Consider the following 12,929-nt stretch of genomic DNA (forward strand, 5'->3'; position numbering starts at 1 on the left):
TGATGTCAGAGTCGCCCCACCTGGGACTGTCGAATTGGAATTCCAGTTCTAGGGTGAGGGCCAGGGGATGATTTTAACAAGCTCACCGTTTGGAAATTACCAGCATGAGCCGTAAGAATAACCAATAACAATACAGGCTTGCCCAGATTTTAAAAAATACAATATACAAAACCCTAGAGATACGAGAGAAAAATGAAGGGCTACGTAGCCTCATTGTGAAATGATTTTTCACTTTACCAAAGATTTCATTCAAATAGTGAGATTCCTTGTATATTTAAAGTAGCATGCAATTGGCAAAAGTTCTATTTATATGCCCAATTTTCCCTCTGTTCATATATCTAGTTTATACATCTAGTGCATAGAGTGAGACAAACCTCTAATAAAATAATAATAAACTACCTGACCATTCTTTCTCCGTTCCTTACAGTTATGGGCCCCTGAGAGTGAGCTGGGGAGGAGAGCCTCCTGTAAACGCTGCCTGGAGAGAGAGACTTCACCCTCTGCTCGCTACACAGCAGAGCTCGGGGGTGGGGACTTCTCTTTCCAGAACCCAGTGCAAGGTCAGCACTCCTGCTGGCCAACGCTGTGAGGCTGTCAGAAGGGAAGGCAGGATTTGTCCTTTCCCGTCCCCAGCTGAGGACATCTGTGGTCAGGGCTGGCCCCAATCGGTCCCCATACCCTAGCATCAGTCACTGCATCCAGGAAAAAGCAGTAGGAAGGCCCAAGGAACGAAATAAAAGGCTGGTCAGGAGGTAGAACAAAGAGGTTACTCCAATGGCCAGATGACCTGGAGCCTGATCCCAGCAGCATGGTGGTGCTTTCCCTTCTCCAGCCCTCTCTGCAGTCAGTGAACCAGCTCAGTGACCATCACAATGGGTCAGTGAAGGGAAAAATGAAAAAGCAGATCCTTCAGGACTGAGAATGGGCTGCAGCCTTTACGGGAGAATGAGCCAATGATATGTAAAGCACATGCAAATTTGCCCCATCAGTGCATTCCCAGCGGCCAGGCTTGTCCTCTTTAATCTCCAGCCAGATGATCCTTGTGAAGACCATGTCCTAAATAGAAGGGGGGGGAGCCATGCTAATTTCTGTCACCTTCTGAAACGTTCTGTGAGGAGTCGATCACATCCAGGAAGGCTCAGCTTTTGGGGTCCAGGTCGACTCCGGCAGGAGTTTATGCCTCTGGGCCACATGGAATTCCCCACGTGGGGTCCCAGTTCAGCGATCAGCACCGACATCAGCCTTCCGTGGGCTAGAACTGTCCGCCTGACCCCTGGAGGCTGGTGTTATCTTCTCTAATATCGCTTCAGGATTCTATGAGGAAGATGCCATGCAGGGGAGTTCACAGTCCGTGAAGTGGGAACTGAGAGGCTAATCAAGTAATCTGCCCACCCAAACGAGAGGCAGTTCTCATCTGGTAGGACCCTTACCTTCAGGGAAAACACAAAAGTCCACAGGAAAGCTTCTTGCCTATAGCACAGAGAGGGGAGGCCTCTTCCCAGGCATGTGGGACATGTGTGCAGCGTCCCGTGAAATCCTTTCTGCTAAGTTCTATGCCTTTAGGGAGGAAGGACAGAGGTCAGCAGACCTCCTGAACAATGTGCTGGGGGCTAGGATGGCGGCAGCTGCCTCGGCAGGGGGTCCGATGCTGGCTTAGCTGAGATGCTCACTGACTCGCTTGGGCAAACGGCCTGTCCCACTCACATACACCTCCTCTGTTGGCCCGGCTCCCGTCTGACTCCCATCCCTGATAAACCACCAGCCGTGGCGAGGGGACCATCTGACCCTGCCCCTTGGTTCTTACAACGTAGCTCATATGGGCGCTCAGAACAGATGTAATCCTGACTGCGAACACTTGAGGAGAAAAGGGGCCACAGGCTGCCTGGTCTGCACACAGCCTGGACCCACAGGACTTCTCAGCTCTTCTTCAAACTCACATGAGGGGAGAGGGCCCCCAGCCCAGGGCCCCATTCACTCATGCAGAATGGACCAAGGGCACCAGGCGCCAAAGGCAACGCCAGGTGGGCCTCTTGTAGATGATGAGCGGTCAGGATCAGGCCAAAAAGTGAAAGGAAAGAAAAGGAACAGAAGACTAGGAGGGGGGCTTCCCTGGCGGTCCAGTGGTTGAGAATCCGCCTTCTAGCGCAGGGGACTTGGGTTCGACCCCTGGTCTGGGAACTAAGATCCCACATGCCACGGAGCAACTAAGCCTGCGCGCCGCAACTACTGAGCCCACGCGCCCTGGAGCCCATGCACCACAACTAGAGAGGGAAAACCTGCACGCCACAACAAAGAGCACATGCTGCAACGAAAGATCCCGCACGCCTCAACGAAGACCCCGTGTGCCGCAACTAAGACCCGACGCAGCCATAAATAAATAAATAAACAGATATACTAAAAAAAAAAAAAAAAAAAAAAAAAGACTAGGAAGGAAGAGGGAGAAAGAAAGCTGGTACAGGAGGAGAGATGGAGGGAGCCAAGGATAACCAAGGAGGAGGAGGTGGAGAAAGAGGAGTAGATGGAAGGAAGAGGGGCGTGTGCTGCCCACCGCCGCTTCGCTGCCCTTTGCCGTCCTGGCCCACACCCTGCTTAAACGGACAGGGTCTGATCACTGCGATGACGTCCTCCAGTGTCACTTCTTCTAGACTGTCACATCGAGGCATCCCTCCGTGCCCGGCCTCGCCAACCTCAGACAGCATTTGCTGACCAGATGGGGACAGAGCCGCCACCAGGCGTGCGATCATCACGCCTGTCCCCGGGCTGGGCCTGCTCAGACCCTGGTCGGAAGGATACTGTAGTGTCTTCATGTAGTTCTGGATTGCCTGGAGCCAGTCTGGGATCGTCATCGACAGCCTGTAGTTGGGAACCTGGGGTACTGAAGGCTGCAGGGAAGTAGAGAGAGATCATTTTATCAAGGAGATGCAGAGCTACTCCTGAGGGCAGATGGCCACGCTGGCCTGGGCACCCGTTCAACTGGTGCCTCCTGGACAAGGTCTCCCAAGACCGGCCAGTCCTCTCTCTGCGTTCCCTTGGTACACACTCCGCCCTGGGTCGCAGCGGCTCTCCATGGCCCTTTGTGTGTTGCGGTGTGAACACCGCCTGCCTCCCCATGAGAGCCTCAGCCCTTCTTGAGGCCAAGGACCATGTCCTATAGTGTCCCCCCCCTCCCCAGGCCTGGTCCAGGAGGGTTCAGAGGTGCTCCATTAACCCTCACACTTCTACTGCACGACTACACTTTTGCTGCGTGTCTGGTGTCACCATTGTATGTGCCCACTCCAGGGCACCACTGAACACAAGATGTATGGCGCCCCGAAGGAATGCAACATGGTGCCACACATGCCATTTCTCTTCACCACCACCCCCTGCAATGCCCATCACATCCATTCCCTGAGTCCAGCCCCAAGTGCATTAGGAAAGATTCCCTTCTTGCCTCGAATCTTCCCAGGTAAGTGCAGCTCCTCTCACTCGTGAGCCATCTTACCCTCTGACCCCATCCAGCTGCCCAGTCTGCCTGGGCATCTCCTAGTCTGCCTCTTGGTCAACATTCACCAGCGGAGGGTATGACGTCCTAACCCCCGCTGGGAAGGGAAGGGAGCGACGGCGGGCCAGGACTGAAAAGGGGGACGTAAGTCCCTCTTCTCGGGAATTTAGAGCTGAGGCACCACCCAGCTCTGAGCAACCCTGCCGACCAGGCCAAGAGCAAGAACAAGCAGGGGCTTCCAATCCAGTCACTCCTGGGAAGCAAGGCGGCAGTTTCTGCTTTATTTCTTCTCTATGTTACCCAGTCCCTTAACCTCAGCCTCTCCGATGGGTGGAGGGAGGGGCGCTGGTGACAGAGACACTCAGCCCATGTGGGTCTGTAGCTCCGGCAGGAAGGAGAGGAGGACTAAGCCGCTTAGGGAGGGGCACAAGGGGCCACAGGACAGATTAGTTCCACCCTCTAAGAAAACAGGGAAAGGAAGGCCCTGGGGATTTAGTACTTAGCTGATGGAAGGTGAAGCCACTGGTGAACAGACTTAGGGACAGCACAGGGCAGTCTGGCTGGGCACCAGAGCCAGACGCTGCCCACGGACGGTCCCCAGTTCTGTCCCCAGCTCTGCAAGCTCAGGCCCCACAGCCAAGCTGGAGGGCGAGGGGGTCCCCGGGGCCTGAAGCAGGAGGCTCTTCATACTTCTGCATCTTCCACTGCTTTTACTTAAAATAGAAGGGAACTAGTCACACATCCTATTTCACAGCCAAGGTGCAGAGCGTGTGTGTGTGTGTGTGTGTGTGTGTGCATGACTGCATGTGTGAAAGACAGAGAATGTGAGACTGTGTGCACACACTCACAGCTGTTCTGCAAACATTTTGTTTACAACATATCAACTCAAATCACATTCCTGTCTTGGAGAGTCATTTTTGGGAGCAAAACGTTCCCATCTGAACATCTGCTTATAGGGCCATTCCCACAACACCCCCGCCCAGCCCAGAGTCAAAATACGATGCGCGTCCTGGTGTTTCCGACCTAGCAAATGTGAGGACGCTTGTCCCTGCTTTTGGCAGTAACATCCACTGATCTACCCACACCTGAAATTCTGCATAAGAATGTGCCAGAGCTTTCACAGAGAAGTGAGGAAGCAGGGGAGACGAGAACAACCATTTCTTTCGCACCTCCAGTGGTCCAAGCTCTAGGCCAGGTACAAGAGGGAGGTGGCAAACGACAGAGTTTATGAAGGCAGGAGCATACCTCTACCCAGGCAAGCATTGGGACAATGCCCCGGAGAATCACCAGCCACCCGAGGGATCCCCAGAGGGATGTCCCTTGGCCAAAGCCCTGAGGAAGCCGGAGTGACCTTGCTCTGAGTCGGCTTTGGGGGCCAACCACCAAGTTATTTCAACTCCCCCAAGCCCAGCGGAGCCCACAAGAGCCAGATGATGGGGGGAGTCAGGCAGCAGCCGGTCCTCAGAATAGCAGCCCAGTGGCGCCCAAGGGCTTTTAAAAACAGCTGTCTGGTTACCTCAGCCCCAGCTAAGAGTGAGTGCAGGAGCTGCAGTCACGTTCCCCAGACCCCAGCTGGGGAGCCGGCTGTGGTGGGAGAGAAGCCGAGACTGCTGAGGGGATGATGTCATCTGGCTACAGCCCACCCTGCCGTCTGGGACAGCTGGAGGGGGCTCAGGCTGGGGCTCAGGCTGGGGCAGCTCCCAGGCAGCACTTCGGGCTGCCAAGGCCCCACAGGATGATGGACTATAAACCAGGCAGGCTCCTTGGGGTGTAATCATGAGTCCTTGCTTTGTCACCTACTCCTGTGGACCCTGGGCAAGCTGCACGGCCTCTCTAAGCCTCCGGTTCCTTCCTGATAAAATAGGAGAGGATATCACCTACTTCAAACCTTCTGAGCTAGTTGTGAGGATTATATGACCTAATGTATAAAGCAGGCAACTTGGGGCTTGGCACTCGGTGTTTTTAAGTGTTAGCTGTGTTATCATTATTCATCAACAGTGTGCTTTCAGAGGTCTAGCTAGGGGAGCCTGAATGGTCTCCACTTTTCAGTAACTGGAAAACAGAATCAGCAGGGCCTGAGCCCCCAGACACTCAACTCAGGAGCGTCACCAAGATGCCTTCTCAGCCTGATGGAAGAGGATGGAAACACCCACTTCCCCTGTGGACACGTGGTGACCATGAGTTAATATCCTTAATTCATGAAGAGTTCATACAAAGTGATAAGAAAACTCTCTAGGCCTCAATGAAAAGAAAATGGCCCCAGAAGGTGGAAGCAACCCAAGTGTCCATCAACAGATAAATGGATAAACAAAATGTAGCATATATGCAATGGGATATTATTCAGCCTTAAAAAGGAGGGACATTCTGACACATGCTATACATGCCAGAACGTTGAAGACCTTATGCTAAGTGAAATAATCCAGTCACAAAAGGACAAATATTGGACGATTTCTCTTATGTGAGATTCCTATAGCAGTCAAATTCATAGAGACAGAAAGTAAAAGGGTGGTTGCCAGGGGCTGAGGGGAGGGAGAAATGGGAACTCAGTGTTTAATGGGTACAAAGTTTTAGTCAGGGAAGAAGAAAAATTTCTGGAGACGGAAGGTGGTGATGGTTGCACAACAATGTGAATATATTTAATTCACAGAACTGTACACTTCAAATGGTTAAAATGGTAAATTATACGTTACCACAATTTTTTAAATGGCCATGAAAAGACAATTCACAAAAGAAGAAATGCACATAGTGAATAAATATTTTTTAAAAATGTTCCAGCACACTAACAATTTAAGAACTGCAAATTAAAGCCACTGCAAAATGTCATTTTTTGCCTCTCCAATTAGCAGAGATATTCTGAAATGTGGATACTCAGTGCTAGGGACGATGCTCTCATACGGCATGATGGGAAAATTAATTGGTACAAACTTTTATGAAAAGACCAGGGCACACTCCTTTTTCTTTTCCTCCTCTCTGACTGGGGTCCTGAGAGTCTCTCCTGTTATTTTCCTGCCCCCTTTCAGCTGAGACTCCAACCTAGAATTCCCCTGGCCCTGTCCCTCTAGATTCCCTCCTACCGCCTGCATCCAGCCATCTCAAGCCACAGCCCAGCTGATGAAGGCAGAATCTAGAGGGCACAGATCAAAACCACCCTCTCCACACAGGCACTGTGCCTACAGTTAGGGGGTAGGGTCCCTGAGGGTAGGGAATAGGGGGAAGGAGGGGAGTGGACAGGAATATGGTTGTTCAAGAAGAAAAATGAAACAAACCACAGGCAAGCTTTTGTGGACAGGCTCTCTTTCACTCCATTCTTGCCAAATGCAATGCCCTGTCAGAAGAATGCAAGAAGGGATGTGGAAGGACACGAGGTGTGTATCATCACCATGCATCACCATGTGGAAAGAAGGGAGAAGCCAGGAAAGGAGCCAGGGAGGCATCGAGAGCCCCAGACACCAAGAGTCTTTAACAAGAAAGTACAAGGAGAAAGTGAAGCCTTTTGCCGTCCCTGCTCTGAATATGTATTATATACACTGTGCAGGTGCCAGGCAGAAGAATTTTCTCTGGCAACCTTGGGCGGCGGTGGTGGGGGGAGCATGGAACATCACTCTTGGGCCAAGGATGGGCCCCAGGCCCCTGCATCAGGAGCAGCCAGGAATCTGTTGATGGTGACCTGGTCCAGCGGTCACAACCTTGGACTGAGCAGGAAGGTAGGACGGATGGATGGTTTTGAACGCAGGACAGGGGAGAAAGTGCATTGCCTGTGTGAGCCAGCAGGGGGCAGGAGAGGAGCCCTGACCACAGCAAAGTCTGGCCCCAAAGCCCTCACACTTCTTCACTGACGCAAAGCTGAGTCCTCTAAATGTGAATTATTTCCCAATTTGGGATCAGCGTGAGAATGAGGCACAAAAACGTGGTGTCTGCAAGAAATGGCTTGGTGTTTCCTGCTGAATCCATCTGGCTGTCTGCCCCAGGACAGTCGGGCTCCAGCCAGTCGAGAAGCAGGAGGTGTTGTTTCCTAGTCGGCCCAGCTGTTTTTTCTGGGCCAGCCATCCTCCCTGCCCCTCCCTTCCCAACCTCTACTATCCTCCAATTGACCCGTGCTGCTTTCTTGCACTATCCCTGGAAAACCCTGGCTTTCACCTAGTCAATTGTTAACTTCAGACCCAGTCACCACCAGGGGAGAGGCCTGCAGTCACAAATTTAGGATTGCAGAGCAGGTGACACCTGTCCCCCTTTCCCCAGTGGGGGCACCTGGATCTTTGGGCAGAAATTACCACGGCTGCTAACAAAATGTCCTGTGGTCAAAGAAAGTGTCATTCAGTTCTCCTCTCACGCCTTTGACACCTTCCCCTGGCCACTTCTTTTGCTTCTCAGTCCACAATTCAATTGCCAAAAAAAGGTTCACCTCCCTGAAACTCTCCAACCCTTCCACCACCACTCCACCACCACCCCCCTTCTGTACAAATTCCTCAGCAAGACACTGATCTGATTAAAGGAGAAAAGGACTTGGCCCCAGAGGAAAAAGTCTGCTGAGCTGAGTGCAGGAACAGCCCTCAAATCAGAGAGGAGTGGCTCCTGGAAACAGGAACTTTCAAAGCTGTTCCCATCCCAGGGCCTGCACAGGGGTCAGGGTTTGGGGAATGCCAGGACCAGGGAGAGACGGGATACTGTGATGGGCATTGAGGATGGAGAACCAAGCATTATGATGCAGTGTAAGAGAGAGAAATGTGAAGCTCTTTATTTAGGTTCAAAAAGCCGATGCCCATGTTCAGCCTGGGGTTGCCCTGGCTTGGCAGTTCTCATGCGACCTTCCGGTTACTACGAAAGTACAATATGATATGGCCACTATATTCAAAAAAAAAGAAAGAAAGAAAGCTCATTTTTTAAGAACGCAGAATTCAGCCACAATAACGGAAGTATCAAGTACAGGTCTCAGGAAGTAGTAATTTATGTTCTAAGCTGCTCAGACAACATTTAGAATATTGTGTTTCTTACTGTGCTCATGTTTTCGGGGACTGACTGATGACAAACTAGCAATTGTCTTAGAAAGAGGAGGAGGAAAGTGAGCTGATCTGAGAACTATGACACATAAGAAAAGGTGAAAGGAACTACCTGTGGACAAAGACGATTAAAGGAAGATGCAGAATAATCCAGTGCACCTCTAGTGTCACACAGATGACTAGAAACCTGAAGACTAATGGGTCATAACACCATGGGATTTGAGAGTTGGAAAGAACTTTACATGAAATCTGATCTACTCACATTTTATAGGTCAGAAAACTAAGGCCGGAGATTTTAAGTGAGTGACCTAGGCCACAAAGCTAGAGGTAGCACAACCAGATCCAGAATTCAATCCCTTGATTTTTTCGCTCCAAGTCCTTTCCTTACTCCATGAGAACCATCTCGTAACATTCGAGGGAGCTATGAGTAGCACAGGAACTCGACGTGTGCCGCCCTTTGGTTCTTGAGCACAAGAATCAGTGGTGACATGTGACCGAGAAGGGGAGGAGGAGGAGCTCTGTTCAGTGTCAGAGAAGAGTTTCCCAGTGACCAAATCTGGCCAGGCCTGGGAGCTGCCCTGTGAGGCGACAAGCCCCCCATTCCCAGGAGGCCTTTAGAAAGAGGAAGGGATTCTGCTGAGAGGTACAGGATTGGTCTCTACCAACACTGACATTGTCTGATTCCCACAGAGAAAGGGGGTCCCCACCGACAATGTTGGGAGAAAGATGAAGCCACAATCAGAAGCCACAATCAGGTGCTAAGGGTGCTAAATGAGAAAGGCTCACTTAAGGGAGGACAGACTCCGAAGTCAGAACTGCACTCCAGTATCAGGGTTGTTCTCAGGCTCTGAGTCCTCAAGGAGGACTCAGCAAGGGTAATTATAGCTGACACAAAAGCAGGCAAGATTCTCGCTGGGCATGATGAAGATCTCATTGACCAGCAGGGTAATAAAACACCATAACCAACTACAGCAGGCAGCTTACAGGCTCTGTTACTTTTCCCAAGGGCACACACAGCTTTCTGGCCTGCAGGCTCAGATGCTCAGGTCACCAGATGCTCCAGGTTGGGGGCTCAACCAGATGGCTTTCCAGGTCTCAGGTCTGGCATTCCTAGACCTGTCCAGGAATCTTCTTGGCCATACCAGTGTCCCCAGGATAGATGGGAAACCATCTGCCATGCTACAACCCCCAGGCTCTGCAGCATTTCTCCTCCAGTTTGCATTTTCGTGCTTCATACAGCGACCACTGCACATCTTCCTCCATCTTACTAACATTATCTTTGGCCACCAAACCCAGTTGGCTCACTGGCTTCTCTCCAAGGTAGAAAGAGTTTCACTCCTGAGCTTCTTTCTCTATCCAGTGAGATTCATTCATCATGTGTACTGGAAAGTCCCTTTTAAGCCATACTTAAAACTCTTTTTTCTCAGAGCCCAGATAAGCTGGGAAAAGAGAGAGCTGACTGCTTTGCAAGTTTCAGAGGTGAAAGTCACTGTCATAAAAAAAAAAAAAAATTTGGCAAAAAGTCTAGGAATGATTCACGCTGAGAAGTCTGACTGGTTGATTGTAAAATCATTCATAGTCTAATAAATCATTTACCAGGAGGGGACAGAGGAGGACCAAGAAACTCCAAAGAGGATAAGCGGGGTGGGATCCCCAGGGGGCCCATGCATTCTTGGCATCACTGGTGCTACTTGGTGGCTACAGTCTTCGTTGAAGCAGGATGTACACGGAGCTAAGTAAATTAGACAGAGTCTGGCTCCAGATTCAAAGAAACCTTGGCACAAGCCGACCACACAGTCCCAGGACAACAAGCCCCCTTTCTCTCCCTCCCCCATTTCTAAGACGTCCAAGGCAAACATCTCAATTAAGCAAAGGGGTTGGAGGCTGTTGGGAAAAATGAGGAGGGGAAGGGAGTTTGCAGCAGGACCAGGAAAATGGAAATTGCTACGTACAGGCAAAATGGTCCCATCACTGCCCACACCACCCCCTTCCTTCGGAGCCACTAACCTTTGCTAAGAAGGTGGCGTTCCTGATGGCGCCCACCATTTCTCCCCCTTTGGGGTGCACTTTGGCCACGTGCATCCACATGCGCTCCCAGGTGTGGCTGTCGATGGGGAAGCCGCTCTTGTTAACGTGAAACAGCACCCCGCCGTCTTTGTCCTCCTCCTCCGAGCCCCCGCTAGTAGCGAGGCTCACGGGCCGCGCGTGGCTGCTCCGGGACCGGGTGCCTTTGGCGCCTTTGGGGTGGGGGCAGCGGTGAGTGTCGGCCGCCGAGCCGGTCATGGTGGGGCAGGGGCGGGGAGGGCGGCAGGGGGCGTGTGAGCGGGGGCGCGGCGCGGGGATCAGCGCCCCGCGGAGGCGGCCTTCTCCATGCTTCTGGCTGCAGCAGGACGCGCGAAGGGGGAGCGGCGGCTGGAACTCCGCTTACGGGCCGTGCCTGAAATCAGTGAGACCCAGCACATACCAAGGGTAAGTGGACACCCGGAGGAACCAAGGAGGGGGCCGTGGCTTCGAAGTGTCCCCACTTCCCTATCCGCTCCCCCCGCGCGCGGACAGGACGCCCACCCACCCACCAGGGAATTGCACACGAGCTTCCAGCCCTGCAATTACCTAGAAAGGCGACTTGAATTTTGCCACAAAGCTTCACACCCACCTAAACCGCGGGAGGGAAAGACAAGGAGCGTGAAGGCTGCGGAGTGGACGGGGTAGGGAGAAGAAAGACAGCTCATGCAGCGGGATGGAACAGGAGGTCCCCGCAAGGCTCCACACGTCCCTTGGTCGCCAGATGTGGCCGAGCGCCGAGCCGAGCCAGAACGTGCCGGCACGTGAGCGCCCGGGGCTGCCGCGAGAGCCCAGCGACATCCTCGGCTTGCAAAAGCGGCCGCGTTTCTTACAAGAAGCCCTCCCGAGGCTGGGCGGACGAGGGGCGGCCCCGGCCCCCAGGCTCCTGTGGCAGTGGCTCCACCCGCCCCCTTCCCTGAGTTCCAGCGCCAGGCACCCCGGGGAAATGGCTGCAGGCGGGGCGCAGGAAGGGCGCACCGCAGCTCCCGGACCCTACCTCTGGACGGTCGGCCTCATGGCTGCACGGCTTCTCCGGGCGGCGGGGGTGGCGGGAGCTGCTGGGGCTGCTGTGGCCGTCGCCTCATTCCATGTCCCATCCTCTAATGTTATTCTGTGACATATAACCGAGTCACCCGGGCAGCCGCCGATGTTCCGACTGCGTCCATTGGCCACCGCAACAAAGAGGGGCGGGTCCCGGGCGCGGGACTCTACAACCCGGAGCTCCGCGACGCTCTGATTGGCTCCCGGGGTTCCCGGGCGGGAGGGGTGAGGAGTAGGGGAAGCTGGGCCGCCGCGCGAAATCCGATCGCTGTCGTGTCCTGCGAGCGCCGCGGGGCTGGAGCGTTTATCCCTGGGACTTAAGACAGAGTTTCCCCAGGGGTCGTGGCACTGCGGGGGAAGCAACTATGGGAAGCAGAGGAGAATTAAAGCCACCCAAGAAGTGGCCCTGAGGTAGAGGAGGGCTTGTCATAGGACAGCATTCCCTGAAGAAAGCTGGGCACACAGTCACCTGCCGCTACCGGGCAGTGATGGATGGTTCAGGCAGGCATGTAAACATGACGGCACCATATTAAATCTTTTTTTTTTTTAATCCTACATTACAAATTCCCCAAAACTAACAAGGGGACACAGCCATATACCCTCTGACATTAGTCATGATTAATAAAGTCCCTTTAAACCCAAGCTGATATGCGACACTAAAACCGGGGACGTCAGCCAGGTCCCCACTGTTCTGTCACAGCTACTGAGTTCGGAGAGGGTGGAGAGATGCTTCAGAGCCACGGTGAAGTGGAGACCCTCCCACACTCTCCAGGGAAACACCTTTTCCTTAAAGGCATCTTCTTCTTCTTCTTCTTTTTATTTCTTAAAAGAAGAGCAAGGTGAGGAGGAGCCCCAGACTACTGACCTGAGGTCTGGCCCTAAGTCCAGGTTTATCACTTGGCAAAGCTGTGTGATCCAGGACAAGCCATTTGCCTGTTCTGGGCCTTAGCCTCTTTATGAAAAGAGGAGAGCAGACCCTTCACTCTCCAAGGCCTGTTCTGGCTCTAAGATTCTGTGATCCTCTGACTTCCTCTTTTATGGACACTTGGGAACCTGGCCATAATATGCTTTCCCTTTAAACTCCAGGCCAGCCTGCCAGCTTTGAGGGAAGTGAACCAGCTGTGACAGCAATGCTGAGTTAACCTCGAATTAAGAATGCAGTCATCAAAGACCACTGATGACAGATCTCTATCTGGATGCTTAACCCTGGAACTTCTCTTTCAGAGGAGGGCGTGGTGAGGGGCGGGTGCTGGAGGGTAGCTGAGAGCCAGGTGTTGGGTGAGGAGACCTGGATTCTGGACCAGTCCTGCACAGCTGCAGACAGAGCCCATGCCCAGGACTTTATAGAT

At 52.7% G+C, this 12,929-nt stretch overlaps 1 protein-coding gene across 3 annotated transcripts in view; it reads right to left on the reverse strand.

Annotated features, from left to right (window-relative positions):
- The window catches only part of VASH2 (vasohibin 2), a 37,043-nt gene extending 25,410 nt beyond the window's left edge, over positions 1–11,633 (reverse strand). For 2 of the 3 annotated variants that reach the window (XM_059938303.1, XM_059938285.1), the window contains exons 1-4: positions 11,537–11,633; positions 11,089–11,131; positions 10,486–10,915; positions 2,794–2,882 (exon numbers count right to left, since the gene is read on the reverse strand). In XM_059938303.1, the coding sequence (XP_059794286.1) occupies positions 2,794–2,882; positions 10,486–10,761 (365 nt within the window). In that variant the 5' untranslated portion in view covers positions 10,762–10,915; positions 11,089–11,131; positions 11,537–11,633. The remainder of the gene's footprint in view (positions 1–2,793; positions 2,883–10,485; positions 10,916–11,088; positions 11,132–11,536) is intronic. The other variant, XM_059938294.1, reaches the window with a different exon arrangement.
- Positions 11,634–12,929: the final 1,296 nt, after the last annotated feature.

This window comes from Balaenoptera ricei, chromosome 1, assembly GCF_028023285.1.
Source record: "Balaenoptera ricei isolate mBalRic1 chromosome 1, mBalRic1.hap2, whole genome shotgun sequence".
Taxonomy (NCBI): domain Eukaryota; kingdom Metazoa; phylum Chordata; class Mammalia; order Artiodactyla; family Balaenopteridae; genus Balaenoptera; species Balaenoptera ricei.